The sequence below is a fragment of the Vicugna pacos genome, chromosome 22 (genome assembly GCF_048564905.1).
Source record: "Vicugna pacos chromosome 22, VicPac4, whole genome shotgun sequence".
NCBI classification, from domain to species: domain Eukaryota; kingdom Metazoa; phylum Chordata; class Mammalia; order Artiodactyla; family Camelidae; genus Vicugna; species Vicugna pacos.
Genome location: NC_133008.1, coordinates 29447519 through 29473120, shown reverse-complemented (window position 1 = coordinate 29473120; position 25602 = coordinate 29447519). Strand labels below are relative to the sequence as shown.

The 25602-nt window shown below is 52.5% G+C and overlaps 1 protein-coding gene across 6 annotated transcripts in view; it reads left to right on the top strand.

Annotated features, from left to right (window-relative positions):
- Positions 1 to 25602, top strand: part of KDM4B (lysine demethylase 4B) — a 121588-nt gene that overhangs the window by 9279 nt on the left and 86707 nt on the right. For 2 of the 6 annotated variants that reach the window (XM_072947910.1, XM_072947904.1), the window contains exons 2-3: positions 19258 to 19356; positions 24257 to 24639. The exons of 1 other annotated variant lie outside the window; for it this stretch is intronic. In XM_072947910.1, coding sequence (XP_072804011.1) covers positions 24612 to 24639 — 28 coding nt within the window. In that variant the 5' untranslated portion in view covers positions 19258 to 19356; positions 24257 to 24611. Of the gene's footprint in view, positions 1 to 18019; positions 18200 to 19257; positions 19357 to 24256; positions 24640 to 25602 lie in introns of those variants that run through there. 3 more of the 6 variants (XM_072947905.1, XM_072947908.1, XM_072947906.1) reach the window with 3 other exon arrangements.

Genomic DNA, 25602 nt, shown 5'->3' with positions numbered 1-25602 from the left:
TGAACTTCAGCAGATCCAGGACCTGAATGTGAGACTGAAAGGTCAAACCTGCAGAAGGAAACAGGTCAAAGTGTAAACTGCCAGCTTTCCTGAGGCAGCGCTACCCATTAAGGATGCAGAGCAAGCCCCGCATGTCCATTAATGTTTTCTAGAAGGTAAAAAGAAACAGGTGAAGGTAATTTGAATAATATATTTTATTGAACCCAATATTTCCTAAATGTTACCGTTTCAACATGTAACAATTACAAAAACTGTCAGTGAGATATTTTCCACTTCTATGGTGACATCCTGTGTACATTTCACACCTGGCGCCGGCCCTGGGTGGGGTGAGCTGAGCACTGTGATGGGGTCGGGGGTGCTGTAAATGGGGGTGCTTGGTGCTCAGGAAGGCTGCCCCCCCCATTCCCACCTGCCTGCCCAGCCCAGGAGAATGTCAGATCTGTTAGCCTCTAGCTGGGGAGATGAGACAGACCCGCATAAACCATCTGGGGCCACGCTGAGGGCAAGTAAGGAGGACGAGGTCCATCTTGTTGGGATGCAGCTGATGGAGAGCCACTGGGGGCCCTGGGGAGGCCCCAAGGCTTTTGTGGAGGTGGTGGGAGTTGAGCTGGTAGGTGGCAGGGGAGGAGGCTATGAGTTGGCTCAGACAGGACAGGACAGCTGACAGGTCCTGAAGGGCCCTGTGTTTGAGGTGCTGTGGGGAAGTGGGAACAGATTGACGGCTCCACCCGTGAGCTTCTGTGGCTGAGCCAGCCTGGCCTGCAGGGCTGCCGCTGGCTCAGGGCTGTTGGCTGGAGGGCCAACCCCAGCGGGTTGGGAGGCAGTGACCGTGGCCCTTATCCTTCCTGTGGACCCATGTCTGCACGTCTCTCATCTTTAGTAGGAGCTCGGAACCTTGTCCTGGCCATGAGGGCTAATCGATCCTGTGGCTGAACCCAGGGTGGTGCATTTGTGGCATGGATGCTGGCCGTCCGGTGGCGCTCTGAACACGGAACTTGAGATGTTTCCGTGAAGGGAGTGGCAGGAACTTGGAGTGCTTCTTTGGCCATAGGAAAGCCCAGGAGAGACTCGCATACAAACATGGTTTAGAAATAACATCCCACAGCGACAGACGGTCTTAAATGGCCTGAGGGCTCCAGGTGGGCTGGCCGGGGGCTTGGCCAGTGGAGACTGGTACCCACACACTTGGCCTGTCTGGGTTCAGGTCCCGCCTCTGCTGGGTGTGTGTCCTTATCTCCAAAATGGGGATGACAGCGGTGGTCTCTGCTTCAAGGATGGGTAAGATTAACTGAGTCAATCCGTGAAGGTCCCTTAGTGAAACAGTCCCCACCCTGGGGCAGCTCTGTCCCCAAGGGACACTGAGCAGTACCTCAGGTGCCTGTGGTGGTCACGACTGGAGGTGCTCCTGGCATCAAGTGGGTGGGGCGGGGGTGCCGCGACTTCTCCCGTGCCCTGCGGCCGGGGAGAGCTTTCAGAGGTGACAGGGGCAGCCTTCCTCTAGGCTTCTGTCTTTCCTTGACTGTGAAGGAAGGTGTTGCAACAGGAGTTTCTAAAATCACTTTCCATTCCCGGATAGCCCACGGTTTTGACGCTGCTGTTCCACATTTGTGCTGGGAAAGAGGTTAAGGAACAATCGAGGTTGTTAGAAGGCACCTTGTTCTCCTGCTCCTGGAGCCTCTTTATTTTAAAGGGGTGGGTCAGAGGGTTTGGCTAGGGTTTTATGGACCGGGAAGCCGGTGGTGGGGCGTTTCTGGGGACAACTGGACTGGAGGTGGCCAGGCCAGAGCTCAGAGCCCCACGGCCTGTTCCACATGCCTCATCTGGGATCCTCCAGGGACTTGGGGTTTTCTGTGAGCCACCTGCCCAAGGACTGTGGTCCTGGGGTGAGCGGTGCCCCAGACCCTCACCAGGGCTCTGGTGGGTCAGTGGAGTTTGCATATCGACTCCAGGTTGGGGAGAAGGACTGGGTTGGCACCTTTGGTGTGGGACCAGGCACTGCTGCCTTGGTTCCGGCACCTGCTTTCGGCCCAGGTCTCCCTTATTCATTAATTTGGCCTTTAGCCAAAAGAAAGTCTGAAAACTTTGGATTGACCAAGCCGCAGTGGCTGTTTTCCTAAGAAGCCTCCTAGAGGGATATTCACTGTAAAAATAATTTATCTTCCTGGAGTAAAACTCAGCAGTTACTGCAAGGCAAAACCACAACAGCGGAGGCTGCCCGTGGCCCGTGGCGAGGTGCTGACGTGTCTGCGGCAGCGTGGGGCCTGTGGGGGTCTGTGTCCCCCGGGGTCCAGCGATCGACTTGGGGGTGGTGGGACGTCCTCCTGTCCATGAGAGGCTGATGTGGTAGTTAGGGAGTCAAGGACCCCATGGGGACTGGCGATGTGGCCCCGTGACTGACAGGCAGCGGTCCTGTCACACAGCTGGGCACCCGGGAGGGTGGGATCTCAGTGTGGTAAGGATCAGTCAAGGGCGAGGGAGTGCACTGCTAAGTGACTTGTCCCCCATGCCTTGCCCGGGGGAGAGCCTGAACCCCACCCTCCCCTTCGTCTGTCTGTACCGTCTGCTGAGAGTGTTCGTCCCCCAGACCCTTGGTTCTGTCTGAGCCTCACCGGGCTCGGGGCACAGCCTGTGATCTTGGATCTAAGTTTTTTAAAATGTATATTTGTATTTATTTATTTATTTTTTGTGGAGATAATTAGGTTTACTTATTTATTTGTTTGTTTTTGACGGAGGTGCTGGGGATTGAACCCAGGACCTCACACGTGCTGGGCAGGTGCTCCACCACTGAGCTCTACCCTCCCGCTCAGATGCTGTTTTTAACACTGTCACTCTTCAAGGCGGAGCTTGGACAGACCCATGCCTCTTGATGGTCTGTGTTGTGAAAACACTTGGGCAGCTCTGGCTGCCCCTCTGGCTGTTGTGTCGGGAAGGACGTCAGATGAGGTGTGCGTTGTCCTGCCGGTGGACCGTCCTGAAAAATACCTGCACAGTGGGGTGGGGAAGGCACTTGTTAGCGGCCTCCGTTGTACTGGTTCCCTTTGTTTCGTTTTGAAACCTTTATTTATTAAGGGAATTTGAACACACACACAAAGGTAGACAGAATAGGATAAAGAACCCCATGTACTCATCACCCAGTCCCAAATCATCAACCCAAATGGCAGTCTGCCCTCCAGTCCATGATGAAATATCCCCCATGTTGTTTTCAAAAACGTTTTGTTTGGGGGTGAGGGTAGAGCTCAGTGGTGGAGTGTGTACTTGGCATGCATGAGGTCCTAGGTTCAATCCCCAGCACCTCCATTAAAATAAATAAATAAATAAATAAACCTAATTAACTCCCCCCCAAAACCCCCACAAAAACAAACAAACAAACAAAAAGTTAGCAAAAACATTTTGTTTTTAAGCAATTGCAGACTACTAAGAAGTGGCAAAAATAGTACAGACAGATGCCACGTACTCTTGCCTCAATGGTGACATTTGACATAACCAGAGTCCACTGTCAAAACTAGGAAACTGACGTTGACACGATACATTACAGGCCTTAACTCACATTTCACTGGTTTTAGCACACACTCATTTTTTGGTGTGTCTGTGTGACATCCCCTGCATAGATTTGTGTAAGCACCATCACAGTCAGGATACAGAGCTGTCCTGCCAACTCAAATGAACTCCCTCTTGCTCTGCCTTTAGAGTGCCCCCTACCTCCCCCACCTCAGCCCCAGGCGCCTGCTAATCTGTTCTCATCTCTATAAACTCGTCATTTTGAGAGTGTTTAGGGAACCATATATAACCACTTGGGGATTGATTTTTTCACTTTTTGGGATTGGATTTTTTTTTGAAAATATCCATCTGAGCTGTTGTGTGGATCAACAGTTTATACCTTTTTGTTGCCTTTTGTTTTTAGTACTTTAATTATCTGATATTATTTTCTAATCCTTTTTATTTCTGGAAGGTGGATAGTAGTAGTTTTGTCCCATCTGACATTCCTGATTTTAGCAATTTGAGTCTTTTCTCTTATTTTCTTGATCATTCTATCTGAAGGTTTGTCAGTCTCTTCAAAGAGCCAGCTTTGGTTTAGTTGATTTTCTCTATTTTATATTTTTATTTGGTTGATTTGTGCTCTAATCTTTATTATTTCCTTCCTTCTGCTTGCGTTAGGTTCAGTTTGCTCTTCTCTCTCCAGTGCCTTAAGGTAGAAGTTTAGATTATTGATGTGAGATCTTTCATCTTTTTTGAAATATAAAGGCAGCTATAAATTTTCCTCTGAGTTCTGCTTTAGCTGCGTTGTTTAAATTTTGGTTTGTTGTATCATCATTTTCATTTACCTCAAAGTATTTTCTAGTTTCATTTGTGATTACTTCTTAGACCTATTCATTGGTTATTTAGGGATGTGTTGTTTAATTGCTACATATTTGTGAATCCCCAAATGGCTTTCTGTTACTGATTTATAATTTCCATTGTGGTCAAAGAACCTGCTGTGTATGATATGAATTCTTGTTAATTTAATGAGGCTTGTTTTATAGCCTAATGTATATTCTCTCCTGGAGAATGTTCCATGTGTGCTGAGAAGAAAGGAAGTTTTTCTGCTGTTGGGTTTCTGTGGATGTCTGTTCGTTTGTAGTGTTGTTCAAGTCTTTTGTTTCTTTGTTGATCTTTTGCCTTGTTTTATTCATTATTGAAAGTGGGGTATTGCTGTCTCCAACTGTTACTGTTAAATTGTCTGTTTTCTCCTTCATTTCTGTTAGTTTTTTCTTCATGTATTTTCAGGTTCTGTTATTAGGTGCCTATATGTTTATGATTGTTACATCTTCCTGATAGAGTGGCCCTTTTATTATTATAAAATGGCTGTGTTTATCTCTGCTAACACTCAAAGTCTGTTTTGTGTGGCGTTAGTATAACCGCTCCAGTTTTCTGTGGTTGCTGTTTGCGTGCTATATCCTTTTTCATCCATTTACTTTCTGTCTATTTATATCTGAATCTAAAGAGTGTGGACAACATACAGCACCATCCTGTTTCTCCCTCCAGTCTGAGAATCTCCGTCTTTTGATCAGATTGTTTAATCCATTCACATTTAAGTCATTTAAAATTTTGTTTTATTGTTTGCTTTTGGAATCGTCGACATAGTTGGATTTATGTCTGCCATTTTCCCTTTTCTTTTTGGTGTGATGTCTTTTGCCCCTCTCTTTCTCCTTCACTGCTTTCTTTTGCATTCAGTGACTATTTTCTAGTGTAACATTTTAAATTCCTTTAGTGACTTTTTCACTGTGTTTTTTGGAGTGTATTCTTAGTGGCTGCTCTAAGTCTTGTCATATACATCTTAACTTATCAGAATCTACTTCTGATTCCCAGTATTATCATTATTATTATTTTTAGCGGGGAGGTAATTAGGTTCATTTATTTAGTTATTTATTTAATGGACTTACTGGGGATGGAACACAGGACTGGGTGCATGCTAAGTTTGTTCTCTAACCACTGAGCTCTACCCCCCCTCCCCCGTCCCTATTCCCAGTATTATGTAAAACAAGTCTATAATGGTTCCAACTGAACTGTGATTAATCAGGATTAAACTCACATGATCAATTAAATGGCTTGGGGGGGTTGGGGTTTTCAACAGTGCTGACATGTCTGTCCACCAGAATGGTGCCCTACTTTTGTTCATTTCTCTTCACATTCGGGAGAATGAACCTCTCAAAGCTCTCTTTGGACCTGTCAGAACCAGATGTATTTGCTAGGCTCTGCCTTCCCAGGGTCAGGCTTAGGGAGGCCCTGACTCCTGTGTCATCACTCTCCTTGTGGTATTGGCCTCTTTTCTTCCTCCTTGCCCCATCTGAGCTGACTGATTTGTGGCCCTGATCCTGCCTCAGGATTCCAGATCTGGGTCAGTGTGTCACGCCCACTTGGAGGCAGGACTTTGGGCTTCAAGGAGTGCCCGCTGCCAGGAAGCTTCAGGTTAGCCTCGAGATACGTCTGCGGAAGGCCAGCCGGACGGTTGGATTGTGACTTGGTTGTTAACTGTGAGTCTTTTGGTGACAGCCTAGGTAGGCAGCCTGAGCGGTGGTGGTCAGGGTGGCACTGGGCAGAGAACCAGGGGTGACAGTGTGGGCGCCTCTGGTCACCGACAACGTGGGTAGCCACAATACTCTGGATACATTTAGTTGAAGCTTCAAAGCAGCATAGAAGTTTTGATCAGAACATGGGGGATTTCTTGTGCCTTTGTTTTCTTGCTTGGTATTTTTTTTTTAATAGCAGCTTTATTAAGTATAGTTCACATGCATACAATTCACCTTTTGCAAGTGTACAGTTCAGGGGTTATTAGGATGTTTACAGGGCTGTGCAGTCATCACCGCCATCGAATCCTAGAACGTTGTCATCACTCCAGATGGAAACCCCGTACTAGTTAAACAATCACTCCCTGTTTCCCAGCCCCTGACAGCCCTAATTTGTTCTGTCTCTGTGGACTTGCCTGTTCCGGGTGTTCTATGTAAACAGTGTCACACACTTTGTGACTTTCTGTGTCTGGCCTCTCTCACTGGCCATCGTGTCCTCAGAGGACATGTATGTCAGCGCCTCGCTTTTTAGGGCTGAGTAATGTTCCACTGTACGGGTGGACCTTGTTTTCTGTTTATCCATTATCTGTCAGTGGAAATTTGGCCTGTTTCCACTTTTTTGGCTATTATGAATGATGCCTAAAATGCATAACGTGAGCATTCACATACAGGTTTTTGTGTGGAAACACGTTTCAAGGCTCTTGGGTTGAGTAGACACCTGGGAGTGGAATTGCTGGGTCAGGTGGAACCCTGTGTTTGACGCTTTAAGAAACTGCCAAATTGTCTTCCAAAGTGGCTGCACTGTGGTACAATCCCACCAGCAGTGTATGAGGGTTCTAATTTGGCTGGGAATCTTATTTATTTATTTGTTTGTTCATTCATTCATTCATTCATTCATTCATATATATTGATGCATAGTCGATTTACAATGTGTGTAGTGTTAATTTCTGGTATACAGTGTAGTGATTTATTTATACATATATATATTTCTTATCATATTCTTTTTCCTTATAGGCCTTTACAAGGTATTGAATATAGTTCTCTGTGCTAGACAGTAGCACCTTGTGTTTATCTATTTGATATATGGTAGTGTATATCTGCAAATCCCAAACTCCCAATGTATCCCCCCAACACCCGGGCTGGGTATTTTAAATTTGACTTAGGTAGAGAGTGGGGACCATATCATTCTGGTGATGGTTTGATTCCAGGATATGTTGCCTCTATCCCCAGAGATCAGCTCTTGTCCACCTGGGTGGACCAGCCAGGGAGCGGCTGGAGAGATGGGACCACGGGGTCCCAGGCGCAGCTCCAGGGGAGGCTCTGAGTCCTCTGTTTTTCTAAAAGTGATACGTAAGTGTTGTCAGTAAAGACAGACGTCCCTAGATCCTGCCACCCAGAGAAAGCCCTTCTTGCATCATGGTGGCTGCTGTCAGGTCATTGTCATCTGTCAGGGAGACGTCTTTCTAGTTTGTTGACTGCACGCTCCTTCGTTTGGTGTGGGTGGGTGTGATGTTCTTGCCTGAGCTCCTCTTAACCAGCACTGAGGGGATTTGAATTTTTCCTCTTTGAACAATGCTGCAGCAAACATCCCGGCTGCTGTTGCCTTGAGGTGGACTTCATGAGCGTGATTGCTCAGTTGTCCCCAGACAGGTGGTCTGAATGGACTCTCCTAGGATGGCTGGAGGCTTGCATTATACTGGTGACAGCCCCAGCTTTTGTCCCTCCTTCTAATCTGTCACGTCCTAGTCGCTGCTTTTTTGAACTGCCAGTTCATAGCCATCACTCACTTGTTAAATTGGGGCATTTATTTTTTTCTTGACTTATAACAGGATTTCTCCACCCCAGCACCACTGACACCTCTGAACTGGATCCTTCTGGGGTAGGGGGCTGCCCTGCGCACTGTATAGGGTGGAGCAGTATCCCTGGCCCCCGCCCCCTCGATGCTTGGAGTCCCCTCCCGCCCCCAGTTGTGACAATCACAGATGTCCCCAGACATCGCCAAGTGTCCCCTGGGGGACAGACTTGCCTCTGGTTGAAAACCAGTGTTTTATAATAACCCTTTCTATATTAGGGCTCTTAGCATCTTTTGTGTTACACATTTTTTCTGTTTCTCGTTTATCTTTCAGCTTTATTTTTGATGTGTTGTTACATAGAATATTTTAAAGTTTATTGACAAATTTGTCATTTCCTTTGAAGCACCTGGTCTTGTGACCTGCCCAGAGATGTCTTCCCTTCCTGAAGATTACCAAAACATTGGCCCACTTTTTTTTCCTCTTTGCGCTTTTATGGGTTTTAGGAGGATCTGCAGTCTGAACCCACTGGGCTGAGACAGAGATGTGTGTTTTCCATCTGGCTCCTGGCTAGTCTGCATGGGCTGGTAAGGCTAGTGGTTAGAACCCAGCTCTCCAGTTGGGCTCCCCCCCACCGTTGCTAGCTGTGTGATCGCTGCCCTGTGCCTCAGTTTTCTCATCTGTGAAATGGGCTGTGATTGCATAACCTACTTCCTACGGTTTGGGGGTGTGATCAGACATGCCAGGTACTTAGGGCTGGGCCCACATGTGGGTTACCTATGCCCCCATCATTGGCCTGTTTATCCACATTGCTCATCCCTGATCCTCACTCTAGTTCTCAGGGAAGCCCCAGGTAAGCTCTGGGAGGAGGATGCTCTTTGGGGAGGTCAGGGAACCTGTCCAGAGACCCCAGGACTGTGGGTGAGGGGTAGGATCCCCTGAGGGCCCAGAACGAGTGTACCTCTGTGTCGTCTGGCCCTGCCTGCGCAGGCATCCCACAAAATTACGAGGCACATTTGCAGAGAAGTAGGAAGCTGATTGTGTTAATGATTATGGTTTTAAACGGTTTGTTATGGCACATCTAGGGGCTGTGCGATCGAGTGAAGTCTGCACTGGTGTCTTGCGTGTCTGCTGGGGTGGCCTCCTGGCTGGGTGGGGGTAGGCAGTGAGCTTGCTGGGCGCCCCTCCAAGGCCCTGGCACCTGCCCCCATCTCCATGTGGCTCCAGCCCCTTGCTCTGGGCTGGGGGCCAGAGGGACAGGTGGCCTTCACCCAGGCTGCTTCCCTGACCCTGCCAAGCCTTGTAAAGATGTAAGTGGGCTGGCAGGCCCTGGTCTTGTCCACGACGCTCCGAAGGCAGGTGCTGGCAGCCTCCTGGGCTCCCTGGCCTTTCACCCAAGTGCTTCCTTTTATTTTTATCTTTCCAGTCCGAAAGCTTCCTTTCTATTTCTTTTTCTTTAATAAAACTTCTTGGAGACGTACTTTGAGATGTACGAAAGAGTGGCAGGAATGGCAGGAAGAATTCCCAACCACGATTCAGCCAGTTCCCGAGGAATCAGCCTCTCGCCGCGCCTGCTTTGACCCCCTCCCTGTGCTTGTCCTCTGCCTGCGCGGCGCGCTTTCTCCTGGCAGGGTCCTGACAGGTGCTCCTTGACCTCTGGGCGCTTCAGTGTTCGTTCTTCCCGAACTTGGGATTCTCTTACCAAATTATCAAAATCAGGAAGTTATTTCTTAAAATTCTCAGAGGGGAATCCAGGCTCACCCGTTGTGTTCAGTCATCATGTTGCTTTAGTTTCTTTTAATCTGGATCAGTTCCCAAGTCAGGACCCCTTCGAGCTCATGACCTGGATGCTGGAAGAGGACAGGCCCGTTATTCTGTGGGGCGTTGCCCAGTGTGGCTTTGTCCGATGGTCCTCACACGTCCGGCAGGAACATCCCCGAAGCCATCTCATGTCTTTCTGGGTGCATCCTACCTGGAGCCCATTTCCGGTGACGTCAGCCTCGCCTGCTTGGTTAAGCGGGTGTCTGCCAGGTTTCTCCACCACGGAGTTACAGTTTTACCATTGCAATTGGTAAGCGTCTTATGGGAGGGGCTCAGAGACCGTGTAAACACCCTGTTGCTCCTCCAACATTCAGTGTTTGTTTGAATGGCCATTGCTGATTCTTGCCAAGTGGTGATTGTCTAATTCCGTCATTCCTGCTACATTTATTGGTTGGCTCTTTACCATGAGAAATAGCTGTCTCTCCTTCCCTGTTTGTTTACATCAGGGAGGCTGCACGGATCCTGACCTGATTCAGCAGGTTGTAATCCACTGCTCCGATGGTCCCAGACTCATCTAGAGGTACAGCTCCATCACGCTGGCTCCTTGTGTCCCTTTGGCACTTCCCTACTTTTGGGCACAGTGAGGCGTTCCAGGCCTGTCCCGCACCTCCCGCCCCAGCTCTGGGGTTGACCACTTCTCCAAGGAGCCCTGGTTCTGCTTGTGGACAGTGTCATTTAGAAACCAAGAACTGGGAGTTCAGTGTGCTCACTGCCCAGGGGGCGCCTTTGCTCCCATCCCCTCTTGTCTGGGAAGTAGGTGTGTAAATGAATATACATGTTTATACATTAGTATGTCTGTGTCTACATAAATCAGACAGACACACAGACATCTGTGTCCATTTCTGCTGCCCACGAGTGCCCATGAGCTCACATTGACACCTGCGCTTCCAGCCCCTCAACTGGGTTCCTTGCCGGCCTCACCTTTTCTTTTCTGTACCTCCTCTCTGCGAGGGAGAACCCTGCATCACCTACAGTAAAGGAAGCCTCTGGAGTAAGTCAGTATTGTTGTGTTTTATCTCAAAGGTGTATAGTTCCAAAGCTATGTTTAAAAGTGACATGGTTTGTGGGGAATAGTCATTGATAGAGTGTGTGCTTAGCATGCACGAGGTCCTGGGTTCAATCCCCAGTACCTCTATTTAAACAAACAAACAAACTTTCCCCCCTCAAAAAAAAAGTTAAAAAAATTAAAGTTAAAAAAAGTGACATGGATTAATTCTTCCTTTTCTTTTCCTCTTTATTGTGGTTATATTATTGACTTGAAATATGGTTTGCTTTGTTTCCGTTTGTATTTCATGGTAAGATTCCCCTCCCAACTCTTGCGAGTTTCACTCATCCCCGCATTCATTCAGTGCGTGGGACATTAGCCCCGTTCCAGGGTCAGAAAGGTGTCTGGAGAGGAGTGTGATCAGCCCCCCTTCCCATTCCCACCGCGTCCTGCAGGGAGCCATCTCGCTCTGTGTCTCAGAAGAGCAGACATGCGAATTTTCTTATGTCCACACCTCACATGACAGGTGGCGCAGCCGGGATCACTCTTGCACTTAGCTCTTGTCCCTGCGCAGCGCGTCCTGGAAACTGCTTCATCCACCCTTCTGCACAGCTGGGTGGCGTGCACTGAGGGGCGCAGCACACTTAACTCACCCTCTTCTCCCAGCGGGCATTGCGGTTGTTCCCAGCATCCTGCAGGTACGTGCGGTGCTGCCATGAGTATCCTGGTGGAGAGGTGCCTTCATATTCTTGGAAGACCATCTTCAAGGTCGATTTCCAGAGGTGGGATCGCTGAGTCAGAAGATAAGTGCAAAATGTGTTCTGTTAGTTTTTGCCACGTCGGTCCAGGAGGTGGAATAGGTTTGCTTCCAGCAAAGCAAGAGGGCCTGGGCTCCCATTCTCACCAGCAGGGGGCGCTGTTCTAGTAAACCATTTCCTGGGGGATGCGTGAGAACTGGGATCTCAGTGTAGTGTTTATTTTTGTCCCCCGGCTTTATTTATTTATATGTTTATTTTGTGGGGGAGGTAATTAGGTTTATTTAGTTATTATTTTTAGTGGAAGTACTGGGGATTGAACCCAGGACCTCGTGCATACTAAGCACCCACTCTACCATTGAGCTACACCCTCCTCCCCCTCAGTGTAGTTTTAATGAATGTTTCTGAAAGTTTGAGCGTGGCTGAGCATCATTTCATAGGTGAAGGGCCAGCTTTATAGCTTTTCTGTGAATTGTTCATGCTTTTTACCCTCTTTTCAGTTGGATTTTTGACCTTTCCCTCTAGTTTTTCAAACTTTAATGTGTATTAGGGAAATGAGCCCTCTGTAGCATGTATTACAAATATTTCCTCTCGGTTTCCTGGCTGCATTTTGACTTTTTTAATGGTATTTTTTAAAATTGATAAAGTCAAATTTATGAATCTTTTCTTCTATTGCCTCTGGATTTTGAGCCATGGTCGGAAAGCCGTTTCCTACACGAGGTTTCCCACATGTTTGCTGCCAGTGCCCCAGTGGTTGCGTCCTCACGTGTAGACCCCTTGTTCATTTGTAGCTCGTTCTTGGGAGTGGTGGGAGGTATGGACCTGACTTTACCTTTGCCCAAATGGCAGCACACCTGTCCCAGCCCCACGGATGAAATTCCACCCTTACCCCGTGCTTGAGATGCTGCCTTTGTCTCCCCACCCCAATCTGTGGTCCCCCAGCCCCTGTAAGAGGTCACCCTCTGGAAAGACACTTGCACGCACCTTCCTTTCCAGTGTGGCAAGTGTGTGCCATGTGCCCTGCAGGACTTGGCATGTGGCTTTGGGGCGGCTCAGGTTCATGAGATCTAGCTGGAACCTTCCCGTCCCTGCGCTCCCTCAGAAGTCTGTTTAGCCTCCACCCCTGCCGCCTGCCTTTCCTACTCCCGACCCTGCAGCGGCTGGTCCTATAGAGAAGTCGGAGTAGGTGGGTGGGCTGTGTCCGGGCATAAAGGGCTAGGAGAGGCTGGCTGGAAGAGGGCGAGTGGTGTTTTAAAGTTGCCCTTGGGAGAGGTCCTGCATGGCCCCTGCATCATCGGATCCGCCTTCCTTGCCTGGTGAGGCTCTTAAACGAGGAGCCCTGACGGCTGCCGTTTGTGAGGGTTTACCGGGTGCCAGGGCCCCCTTCGCTCGCTTCCGTCTGTTGCCTGGTTTAACCTCCCACCCCCATGAGCAGGGCGTTAATACGCGATCCCCACTTGACAGATAGGGGACCTGAGACCCAGAGATGAGGGACTTGCCCCAGGTCACGTGGCTGGGCTGGGACCAGGCCTCCCGGGGCCTCCAGAGGGCAGAGAAGGGCGTGCCCGGCGCGGCAGAGTCACCGGGGCCATTGGTGAGGCTCTTCTACCTCTGGAGTGGGCTCGGAGGCCGCTCTGGGGCTTGTCCTCTTCTGCCCCTTGCCCCGCCGCTGGGACGTCGAGCACCTCCTCGGGGGCTTGCTGACCGCTTGGCTATCTCCTTCCAGGAAATGTCCCCCAGACCCTTCAGCCGCGTGTGAATGAGGTTATTCGTCTTTCTGTTGTTAAATTGTGAAAGGCCTTTGTATATTCTGGTACAAGCCCCTTAGGGGGTCTGAGGTTTGTAACCCCCCGATCCTGTGGGTAGTCTTCACTTTCTTGATCACGTCCTTTGTGCTTATAGTGGCGTATCTAGAAACCGTGCCTAATCCCAGGTTACAAAGATGGATTCATGTGTTTTCTTCTCAGAGTTTTTGAGTATTATCTGTAACATTTAGACCTATGATCCATTTTGAATTCATTTCAGTCTGTGGTGTGAGGCAGGGGTCCAGCTTCATTCTTTTTGCACGTGGACATCCAGTTGTCCCTGCACAGTTTGTTGAAAAGACTTGGCAACCTTGTTGAAAATTAGCCGACTTTTTGGGGCTGAAATGATCTCAACCTATTCTCAAACTCTCTGGGTAAGAAGCCCGGCTCGCTGGCTTGGAGCCGGGCCGTGATGCAGTTTTATCCGGTCAAGTGAATAATTAGAGAGGTCTTGGGGCCAAAAATCAGCCAACTTTAAACGTACAGATTAACTTCTGGACTGTCCACTCTCTTCCGTTGAACTCTCTGTCCATCCTTCGGCCAGGACCACACTGTCTTGATTACTGTAGCTCTGTCACCCTGAGTTATTTTATATCCAGTCTCTGGGCTGGAGGTTAAGGAAAAATGATGCGGTTCTTACGTATCTGTGTAACAAGATCAGAGCCTTCTTAGCTGACAAGACCAGACAACCCCGGGGCACCCGCCACCCTCTTAGCTGAGCCATCGCCACTTTAGTAGTTAGATTTTGGTGTCCATGAGGATGTGGAGGATTTGGTGAGATATTTGTAAATGAGAGACTCTTTTTCCAGTATGGAAAGCCTGATGAAAATGTCAGCTTTTCAGTTCTTTCAGACTTGAATTGAAGCCTCTGAAACTTGCATTCAGCTGATTGGGTCTTTAATCGGCCTGAAAGTGGAGTGCAGGGTGGCATCAACTTGCTTTTTCTTTTCTTGTCCGTTTGGCTCTTTTGACAACCAGACTCCCCTCTTCCAGCCAAAACCCACTGTGGAGTGCTTCAGAGGACGGAGCTAGAGGGTTTTTTTTGTTTTGTTTTGTTTTAGTTTTAGTTTTTCGCTTTTAATATTTTATTTTGAAATAATTTTAGAGGCATTGAAATCTTATAAAGGCAGGACAGAGAGTCCCTGTGTACCTTTCGGCCACCATCCCCTGGCGTTAGCACCTACTATAGCTGCAGAAGCGGGAGCCAGAGTCGGTGAGGAAAGTGGAGTAATAATAGTTGCAGGTTTTAGTAGGGTTCCACCAGTTGTCCCCCTCACGTCCTGTTGCTGCCTCAGGACCCCATCCCGGACCCCACAGTGAGGTTAGGCATCAGGCTCCATAGACTTCTCGGGGAGTGGGTTCGGTAGTGAGGCCATTTCTCAGTCTTTCTTGCCTGTCATGACCTTGACACTCTGGGGAACGCTGGTCGCTGGTCAGGGACTTTGTAGCATCCTTCACCTGGGCTTTGTGTCTCACGGTTACACGAAGGTGATGCACTTGGGAGATGTGTCCTCTGTACAGACAGCTGCCAAGCGGTCTCTTCACCGGTGGGGTCAGCCTTCACCCTGGGTTTAAGGTGGTGCCGGCCAGGAGTCTCCGCTGGAAGGTTACAGCTCCCCCCCCCTGCCCAGGACCTTGAGACAGTGCACCCAGTGCCTCCTCCAGCGTCTCCCGTGGGTTTCAGCGTCCGCCCTGCAGTTTTCCTGCAGCAGCGGTTGATTACTGTGGCGTTCTTACAGTGCATTCATGTTTTTCATTTAATTAATTAACTGATTAATGGTACTGGGGGTTGAACCCAGGATCTCATGTGTGCATGTGCTGTCTCGGAGCTAGACCCGCCCCCATGGTGCATTAATGTTGCCTTCACTCCTCCTGCGTTTGTGAATTAGAATTCCTTCATAGAAGATAGTGATCCCTTCTCCCCCGTTTATAGTACCTTTTGAATTTCATGCCAGTAAAGACTGCTCGGCCAGTGGGTGCATGTTTACTGTATTCTATGGGTTTACTGTGTTCAGTAATCTGGGACTGTCACTGTTGGTCTTGTTGCCCAAGCTGTCCCCGCTTTGTTTGTCAGGCGCCCCTTCCCTGGGCTCCTGTCCCTCCTGGGTGTCCCTGTCTTCTCTGAGTGGTTCCTTCTTCCCCGCTCCCACGAGGGGCTCCTGCTCACCTGTGTGCTCCCTGCCCTGGCCCTGCAACTGACTGCTTCTCCAGGGAGCCCTGGTTCCTGGGGTTGGAGAAAGATGTTTAAAAGCCAAGATCTGCAAGCCGATGTGTTCAGGGCAGGGGTGCCTGACTTCCCTGGCCTGTTGGTCAACCCAACCTGGAACCGGGAATGCCAGTCTGTGCACACAGAACATCTGTATTTATTCATGTACCTTTCTGTCTGTATTTTTCAAAAACCCATGCATTCATGCTGATGGGATGATGGAGGCTCTGGGTGGCCTCCCTGCTCCACGAGGGGGCACACAGAGCCCCTGCAGGCTGGGCTGGGCGGCAGGAAGCACCGGGCCCATTTTTAGAGCCTCTTGGGGCTTGTGGCCGAGGGAGGACCAGGCCAGGTGGGGCGCTGAGCCCTCCTGGGTCAGGTCAGGCACGTGCCTTGAGGGCTCCCCTCCTTTTTGGGTAGACCGCAGGCCGAGCTCCAGGACCACCATGGGCAGTGTGGGTGGTGTGGGTGGACCCATCCTGAGGGCCAGCCTGGGGTGGGGAAGCCACACCACGGGGTCTCCAGAGATGCCAGCAGCCGGTGGCGGTTCCTGGTGCCTCAGTGTGTAGGGACAGCTGGCTCATCCCCTGTTCCTACTGTTTCTTCCTGGTCCCACCTGCCTGCCCTTTGCAGACGGGAGGAGGAGGAGGAGGTGGAGGAGCTGGGGTAATGACACCATCAGAGCGTCAGATGGCGCCTTTTTAAAGGAGACACATTTGGACTGTGCCTTTGGGGGTGGCTGTGTCTGAGGCCCTGGGTCGCCTTTCACCTGCTGCTGCATCTGGTTTCCCCTCTCAAGTTCTGTTCTCAGTGCCCGGCTTTCCCAGGACCCACAGCCAGGCCAGCCCTGGGCCCTGCCAGCCTGGGCAGCGGGAGGCACCAGCCCCAGCCTGCCTGGGCCTTTCTGTTTTGTTTTCCTTTTTAAAATTACTTAGACTGTATCTGTCTTTGTAATTTTTAAAATGGAAGTGTAGTGGATTTACAGTGTCTCAGTTATACATGTATGTGTACGTCTGTTCTTTTTCAGGTATTTTCCCATTACCGGTTGTTACAAGATGTTGACTGTAGGTCCCTGTGCTGTGCAGTCGGTCTTTGTTGTTTATCTATTTACATATAGCAGTGTGTAGACTTCCTTTTTAAACAGTTTTAGGTTTGTGGAGAAATTGAGGCTAGGAGGGAGAGTTCCCTGGACCCTCCACATGACACCCAGTCTCTCGTTGCTACAGTTCACACGAGGCTGGAACGTTTGTTGCAGTTAATGAGCCAGTGTGGAAGCGTTCTTGTCAGCTGGAGTCCTGCTTCATTCAGTTTGCCTTGTTTTTCCCCGGTGTCCTCTTCTGTCCCAGGACCCCGTCCAGGACCTGCGTGACATCCAGGCGTCACGTCTCCTCAGGCCCCTCTGGGCTGTGACAGGTTCTCAGACGTTCCTTGTTCCTGATGCCCTTGACGGCTCTGAGCAGGACTGAGGTCAGGGCTTCCGTAGCATTTCCCTCTGTGGGAATTTGTCTGGTGCTTTTCTCATGGCTGGACTGGGCGCTGGGTGCCGGGCGCTGGGCGCTGGGAGGAGGAGCACACGTGAGGGGCCGTCCCATCCATTGTATTGGGGTGCCTGCTGCCAACATGCCGCGTCACTGCTGACGTTGACCTTGGTCCCCTGGCTGAGGTTGTTGTTGGTCAGGTGTCTCTACCATAAAGTCCCGCCTCCCCTCTTCCCACGCTGTCCCCTTTGGGAGGAAGTCACTGTGCCCAACCCACACTTTAGGGCCCTCTGATCCCTCAGCCCTGGCTGCCCTGGGCTGAGTGTGTTGTGGCCAGGAAGGAGGCCAGGCCCCCAATCTCTCAGGGCCTCCAAGGTGGTGACAGGTGGCCATGGGGAGTCCTCAGCCCTTGTAGGAGCAGGGGCGGCAGGCAAGCCTAGCCCCATGTGGCCATAGGCCTTGCCTTGGGCTGTAACCTGTGAACTGGGCCTTGACCTCAGCCTGAGCTTCCCGCCTCCTATCTTGGGGGTCGGTGCTGTCACCCACAGAGCAGGAGGGCGGGAGGACCCACGGTCTTGGTGGCCCTGCAGTTATGGGCAGCAGCAGACTGGGGTCTGTCTGGCTGAGGACCAGAGGCTTGGGTGGTCTCTGCCTTACAGACCATGTGCCACGAGGTAGTCCATCATCCATCTGGGGAGACAGCGTGCAGAGGGGCCATTACCAGTGACAAGGGAGCCACGTGAGTGAAAGACGGACTGGCAGTTCTCTGCAGAGAGGCCCGCGGGTGGTGGGGCGAGAAGACCTGTCTTCTCCCATCAGGGAGGCACACATTGAAGCCGCTGTGTCAGTCTCCCTTTGCTGCTGTGACAAATAACCCCAGATGTAATGACTTCAAACAGTGAGCGTTTATCATCTCACTGCTCTGGAGGCCAGGAGTCCTCCCCGGGTCTCACTGGGCTGGAGTCAGGGCGTGGGCAGGGCTGGTCCCTCTGGAGTCTCCAGGGAGAATGTTCCTGCCTTTTCCTGCTTCTAGAGGTGCCGCATCCCTGGCTGGTGGCCCTTCCTACCTCTTCAGAGAGCTTCGCTCTGACCTCGGCCTCTGTCATCCGCTCTCCTCTGACCGTCCCGCCTCCCTCTTAAGAGAACCCTTGTGATGACACTGGACCCCTGATAACCCAGGATCATCTTCCGTCTCAAGCGCCTCAACTTAGTCCTACCTGCAGTCTCTCTTGCACAGAAGAGCGCGAAGTCACAGCGTCCGGGGATTGGGACAGGGGCCGTCATGCCACCAGCCGCAGCTCTGGGAGCCATGCCGGTAGTCACATCCCAGGCTTCAGCTCTCGTTGCTGTCCGGTGCTGGCGGGGCTGGGCGGGGCTGAGGCGCTCTTGGGGTCCACATTGCCATGGGCGGCTTAGCCAGTCCAGAGGGCAAGGCCAGTGCCTGCGGTCCAGAAATCCCACAACTCGGTGTGGCCTTTCAGCCCATGGATTGTGACCCATTGGAAGACAGTGAAATCAACCTAATGGGTCGTCCCCAGCAGTGAAAAAAAAAAAAAGGTTAAAATAAGATAGAACATGTCAGCACATCATGCCTGTTGAAAGGGTATTTGTGAAAACTGTGCTATTCTGAGCTCCTGGTGAGTTGGAGAGAGAAAGTGTGTGAGACCAGGTTCCACACCCCCAGGGCCAAGCTGCCCTGCCCAGAAGGTCGGCGCCCCATGACCAGGCCAGCCTCAGACGGCACGCGCGAAGGCACAGAGGCGGGGAGGGCCCGGCAGACCCCGAGCCATCGGGAGCTTAGGAATCTGGGAGGTGGGGGTGGGGAAGGCAGGTGCCCAGGTGGTCAGGGGCCCTGGGGCCACATCAGCTTTCGAGTTTTGTCCTGCATCCATTCAGCAAGTGTTCCCGAGCCCAGCTGTGAAGGCCGTGGTCAGGGCCCTGCCCTCCATGGGGTCCCGGCCGCACGGTGCCTGCCGGGCCCTGCCCTGTGCTCCCTGCCCTCTGGGGGCCTAGGTGGCGGTCACTGGACGGCTGTCCTCCTTGGAGGGACACCTTCCCTGCCTGCTGGTTAGGAGGAGGCAGAACTTCTTGTAAACCTCCCGGTAGTGCCTGTCCCTGAAGGTTTCCAAAAGCTCCTTTGGTCTAACGTGATTGTTCACGGAGGCTCTTGCTTCCTCAGCCCCTGATTTTTAGGAGCCGAGCTGGAAGTGGACTATCATGGGAAAGCTTCGGTGGGGAAGGCGCTCACGTTCCTGGAAAGTGGTGAAGGTCTGAAGGGTCTGAACAGAGGCAAGATGCCAGGAGCGTAATTCGGAGTTAAGCTGAAGCACCCAGTCCGTTTAGTTCATCATGCTTTTATTTTGCGCATTTTAGGAACCATTGCCATTGCTGGAGCCCGACAGAAAGCCCAGCCAGTTAGCAGAGCGTCTGTCTCCGCAGCCTCGCTACCCACTACGCACCAGGAACCTTGAAGTAAGTGTGTGCACGAGCCCCTGGCCCCAGGTAGATGTGGCCTCTGGGGCTGCTGGAGAAGGTGGCCCCGTCGGTTCTAAGTTCCTGGGGTATCCGGTAGCCAGATGCCCCTAGAGGAGCTTGGACCCCTCTAGGTGGTTCTGCTGGACGTGCCTTCTTGGTGCATAGCTCTGTGTCTGCACTCTGGCCATCCCTTCCAGAAGCCCTGAGAAGCGTCGTGCGTCTTGGGGGACACCTGGATCGCCCAAGATGAGCTGCCATGTCTGGCTCATGGCTTGGGCCCTGGGCAGGCCTCCATTCTGGTTTCACCAAAGGACGTATCCACCCACAGCACGCCTCGCAGGAAGTGATGATGGGTCCCGGGAGGGAGGGAGGGTCTCTAAAGTTGAAGGATTATTTTCCAAATGCTCTAAGAATCCCATTGCCCAGCTGCTCCGGGTTTTTAGCTCCAGGGTATTGGCTGCCCCCGGTGGCCTGTGGAGGGCTGGCCGAGGGGAGAGGCTTGTGCTTAGGGCTGCCCTTGTTCGAAGCCTCCTCCCAAGGGCATGTAGCTAATGGGGCTGAGTCGGGTCTGGAATGTGGCCTTCCTTGTTCTGCCATGACTTGGGCGCCCAGGAAATGAGCAGTGGAGCTCAGGTTACCCTTGAGAAGGGGTGGAGTGAAGGTTTAGCTCCTTAAAAGGTAGACTTCAGACATCTGGATCTGGGGCCGGCAGACAGTGGCCCTTGGACCAGTTGGTCCACAGCCAAGGCCATTCATCTCAGCCTCCCACCTCACTGGTGGAATCCAGTGGTTGCAATAGAGGCCACGTGGCCTGCAAAGCTGACAACATGTGTTGTGTAGTCCTGCACAGAAGAGGGGGGTGGCCCTAGGCCCTGCTAGCTCATCATGATCTGGGGCTGGTGGACCTGGCCCTTGTCGACTGGTTTGGAAATGGTCACTGGTGACTGTGCATCCCAAAGCGTGGCTTCCCCCTTGCAGCTCATGCTTCCTTACAAGACCATCAATTCCTGAAAACTTGGTTGTTCCCTTCGTACCCAGTCAGCAAGACCTACCCTGCGTACGGAGCCCGCCCCTCATGTTTCACTTTTTAGTAAACCTCGCAAGAGTGCCTGCTGTCTCCTGTGGTCAACCCATTTTATAGCTGGAGAGACTGCGCACCGGCTCTGCAAGGTGTGAGAATGTTCTCTGGGGGGAGTGTGGGAGACAGAAGTGAATGAGATCACAGGCTCCTCCTCCAAAGTCCTCGGGCGTTCATGGAGATCAGAGCGCGCATGACAAGCCGGGCGGGTTTACTGCGGCCTGGCAGGTCCTAAACAGGCTGTCCTGGACTTCATAAAAATTAATTTTTAGAGAGATATCATCCGTGTCCCATAATAGTCACACTTGATATAATTCGCTGGTTTTTAGTATGTTCACAGAGCTGTGCGCCATCACCATTAATTCCAGAACGTTGTTATCACCCCCGAAAGAACAGTGTACATTAAGCAGTCACCCCCCCTCCCCAGCCCCTTACAAACAGGAACCCAACCCACTCTCTGTCTCTGGGGACTGGCCTGTTCTGGGCGTTTCACATCCATGGAGTCACACACTGTGTGTCCTTCGGTGTCTGCTTCTCTCACTGAGCACCATGCTCTCAGGGTCTGTCCACATGGCAGCAGGTGTCAGGGCTGTTCTCCTTCCCTGGCCGAGTGATGCTCCTGTGTGTGGAGGGATACGGTGGCTGTATCCATCCACCTGTTGATGGCTCCTTGGCCGGTTTCCACTTCTGGGTTTTATGAATGGTGCTGCTGTGAACACTTGAGTATAAGTATCTCTGTGGACGTGTGTTTTGTCTGTCTTGGGCCGACACGTAGGGATGGAATTGCTGGGTCAGATGGTAACTCCATGCTTGCCTTTCCCGGCCCCGCCCACCCTGGGAAGGCTCCTGGGGTTGGAGGAAGTGTCTCCACTTGTCCTCCTCCTCGGGGCAGGGCCTGCGCTGGCAGCGTGCGGCCCAGCTCTGAGCAGAACGGCCCCCCTGCCTTCTCCCCGCGCCCTGTCTCTTTCTTACTCGCTCATTTACTTAATTGTCAGGATTTCTTCCTCCTCAGTATATTGCTTGGTTTGTTTCTCCAGATCTGGGAGCTTCTTCCCACTCTAAAGGCACACTCTAGCACACCCGTTTTTGTATCTGTGGGCACAGACGGGTGACGTCTGCAGGTTAATGAAAGATGTGCCTGCTGTGGGACTGTGGGGGCCGCCGTGACGGCACAGGCTGCGCGCACTTCCTCCTGGAGAGTTGGGACCAGGAGAGCTTTTTGTTTAATTAGATTAAACCATGCACCGAAGATCAGAGAAGAAAGTTGCCTTGGCCCACGTTGTAGGTGGGGAGGCTTGATACACTGTCTCGTTTGCCTCTGTCTGTTTTGACAAAGCCCGGACCATGGGAGTCCCGTGGCTGGTGATTTGTTTGTTCTCTGGGGCTTGTGGGGTACTTAGGTGGACGGATTGGGTGCTGAACTAGGACACCCTCCTTTTAGTCTCCCAAGATTGTGGCTCATGCCACCATGTTCACGGGGATTTTGCCCCACGTGGCTTATTGAGGCTTCCGTGGCTGGCACCCTGAGCCACTGGCACCTCCTGAGAGTGTGGCCCTGATCATCGTGGTCCCCAGGGATCGCACACTTGCTCTGGGGCCAGCGAAGGGGCTCTGGGAACGTGGGAGGACGTTGCCGAGCTTGGTCCCCAGTGATCCCCAGGGCCTGTCCTTCCCACACTCAGGTCTCCTGGGGCCGAGGCTCCGGAGGCAGGACCTCTGCCCCAGGGCCGTCAGGCAGCTTGCGGTTCATACCTCCCGGCTGCCCCCGTAGCTCAGTGCAAGTACGACGAGGTGTCAGCATCACACTCAGACTCAGCCTGTTGGATTGCTGCTCCACCGAGAAGATTCAGGCCAAGGTCGTTCGGGGAGGGGTGAGCGACCAGAAACGGCTCCGTTGGCATTGCTGGGGCTCCCGGCTGTGCCCGTGAGTCAGCCCTGCGACCAGAGGATGGCTCCGGGCTCTGTGCCGCAGGGCTCTGCCCACTGCTAAGCTGCGGGGAGGACGGGGGGTTGCAGACCACTGCCTGTCACTTGGTTCCATTTCTGATTTTGTAGAAACTGCTTTCGTCTGAGTGAACGCAGGCAGACGCACTCACAGCAGCAGTGCCAGGTTGGAGGGACTTTGTGACTGTTACTTATTTCTTTGCGTGGTGGCTGCGCAGTGGGTTTTTTACGTGGCATTTGCAGTGCCTGAATAGCGCCCGCCACCCCACCCCCCTGTGCCCACACCCTAACCTTGGAAACTGGGAAGATGCTCCCTTACCTGGTGAGAGGGCCTCTGTAGGTGGGATTAAATTAAAAATCTTGAGATGGGCAATCACTCTGGATTATCTGGATGGTCTGATGTCATCACAAGGGTCCTTGTAAGAGGGAGGTAGGAGGGTCTGGATCAGGCAAGGAGACGTAGTGATGGAAGCAGAGGTCAGAGAAGAGAGTCAGAGGGAGACAGGAGATGCTGCACTGCTGGCGGTGAGGATGGAGGGGGGGACGCGAGTCCGGAATGTGGCGCCTCTAGAAGCTGGAAAAGGCAGGAGACCCACAGAGGAACCTCCAGAAGGAGCACAGCCCACAGGAGAGCTGGGTCGCACTTCTGGCCTCCAGAGCTCCAGGGTAAACTTGTGCTGACTCAGCCGCTAGGTTTGTGGGGCTTTGTCTCAGCCGTGGGAAACAAGGGCACAGGGCTATGGGCCATCTTTGTGCCTTCGGACTCGGGGCGTCGCTCAGATAAACGTTAGGATGGTCCCTGCGCTCGAGGCTGCCCCACCTCCCTGGTGCCCGCACAAGCCCCGTCCAGCCATGCTACCTCCCTCCTGGCTCTTGTCCATGCATTTCTACGTGGGCCCGTCTGACCTTGGCCTCCTGCCTTCTTGCCTCTGCCCCTCTTGTCCGTGTGGCCGCTTCAGTCTGTCCAGTTCTGTGGGGTCGTGTTGTCTGTGGGCTGCTCCTGGCTCGCCATCTCTCTGGCCTGTGCTCCCACAGCCTGGACTCTCCGATGACGTCCCCGTGGGAGCGAGTGTCAGGGCTTCCTCCCTTTCACGGCTGAGTGGCGTTCCCGTGCGTGGAGGGACCACAGTTTGTGTATCCGCTCAGTGTTGATGGACTCTTGGGTTGTTTCCACCTTTGGGCTGTTGTGGATCATGCCGCTGTGAACATTTGTGTACAAGGTTCCACTTCTTTTGGGTGTAGACCTGGGAGTGGAATTGCTGGATTGGGTGGTAAATTCCACATTTAACTTTTGGGGGACTGTGGACTGCCTTCCATTTTATGTTCCCACCATCTGTGAGTCAGGGTTCTGATTTCCCCACATCCTCACCAACACTTGTGATTATCTGCCTTTTTATCCTAGCCATCCCCGTGGGGGTGAGGTGTGTCTCACTGGGGCTTAGATTTGCGTTTCCTGGATGCTAATCACGTTGAGCGTCTATCTCTTCATGTGCTTGTTGGCCATTTGTGTATCTTCTTTGGAGAAATGTCTTCATGTCCTTTGCCCTCTTTTTAGCTGTGCTATTTGTTTTTTACGACTGAGTTGTCAGAGCCCTGCTCTTTCAGTGTGGCTCTGTCTGGTGAAGAGCGCATCTCTCTTTCTGGACTGTTCCGCCAGTTCCCTCATGGGGGTTCCTCTGTCCCCCTGTGTTGCCAGGAAACCTGAAGATTCACCTGGGCTGGATCTCAGTCAGATTGCTTTTGTTATTTTTAAGTATGTGCACATATGATTTTTATTTGCCCTCCTTCAAGAAATGTGTCAAGGGTTATAGATTAGGATTATAAAGGGTTTTAATTATCTTCTTTATATTTACATTCTGAAAACTTCATTGCAAGGGCACGCATAGGAGAGAAGAAAGCCCACACACAGTCCGCTGCCGAGCTGAGCTGGATGGCGGTGGTGGATGGAGGAAGGCGGCGATTCTTGCCTGCTGGACGCGCAGAAAACTCTCCCTGCTGTCTCATCACCTGCTTCCCCCACCCCCTCATGGACAGTGTGTCTCCGCAGCGATATTTGATGAGAGAGCCATGCGGGCAGGACCCCGGGGCCGTCCCAGCTCTGCCCGAGACAAGCTGGTCTTGGGGAGAAGCCCGTGTCCCCGTCCCCTGTAGGCTCACGTGAACCAGTCCTGGAGGAGAGGCAGTCGGCTGGGACTGGACTGGGACCAGGACCGGGACCGGCTGAGCCAAGATGAGAGCTGCTGGCGTGGGTGGTCCTGGTACCTGTCACCCAGCGGGTGGGAGCGAGTGGGAGTCGCAGGCAGGGTCAGCGCAAGGCTGAGCCAGTGGATGCGGAAGATCTTGGACTGGGGTGGTGGGAGCACGAGGAAGGCTGGCGATCAGTGACTGTGGCTGGCCCTCTGTCCTGTTCCTGCTCTGTCTTGTCCCAGGTCCCCCCACTGCAGGAGGCCTCCCGCCCCTCCCTGCCCCCTGCCCCCCACCCAGTGGCCCCTCCACACCCAGCTCGGTTCCATCCCGATGTTCCCCGGAGTATCGGGGTCAGGCCTTCCCCCTACTCCTGGGCCTCCAGCTCCCACAGGATGGGGGAGGCCTTGTCTGGGTGGGAGGGGACAGGGTGGCTGGGCTGGGGTTCTGGTGGGTTGAGTGGGGGGTGACAGACGGAGACTCAGGTCCTGGGCCCTGGATGTGGGCGAGGGGCTGGCTGTGGGTGGCCTGGTGGTCCGTCTCAAGGGCAGGTCATCCTGGCCATAGCCCGAGCCCTCTGGTGCCTGCTACTCTGGAGAGGGTTGGTGATGACCCAGCCTCTTGATAAGCCCGTGCTTTCTTGGTGGTTCCCAGTGATCCCGCCTTGGCTGCCGTACCCCTGGGAGCTGCCCTGCGCGTCCTGGGCTTGGGGTGGCCGGGGGCAGGGCCCGAACGGGGTGCCTGGGTCTGTCCCCGGTAACTGCTCACCCCAGTGGCCGTTCCTGGGCTTATGCTGCCCTCTAGTGCCCGCCGCGGGGAGCACCTTTGGGGAGCTGGCCACTTCTCAGCAACGTGGACCCGCAACTCCCCACTCCGGGACTGGAGGCTTCCTGCCTTCCTCACTCCCCAGCTCACTTTGGTATAGAGGGAGGTGGACTTGGTTAACTTGTCCTCCACGTTCTCAGGTCCGTGTGCGCTTGGGTTCTGACCTTTCCCAAATCCTGGAGGGAGTCTGGTCTTCTTGCGTCTTTTTGGAA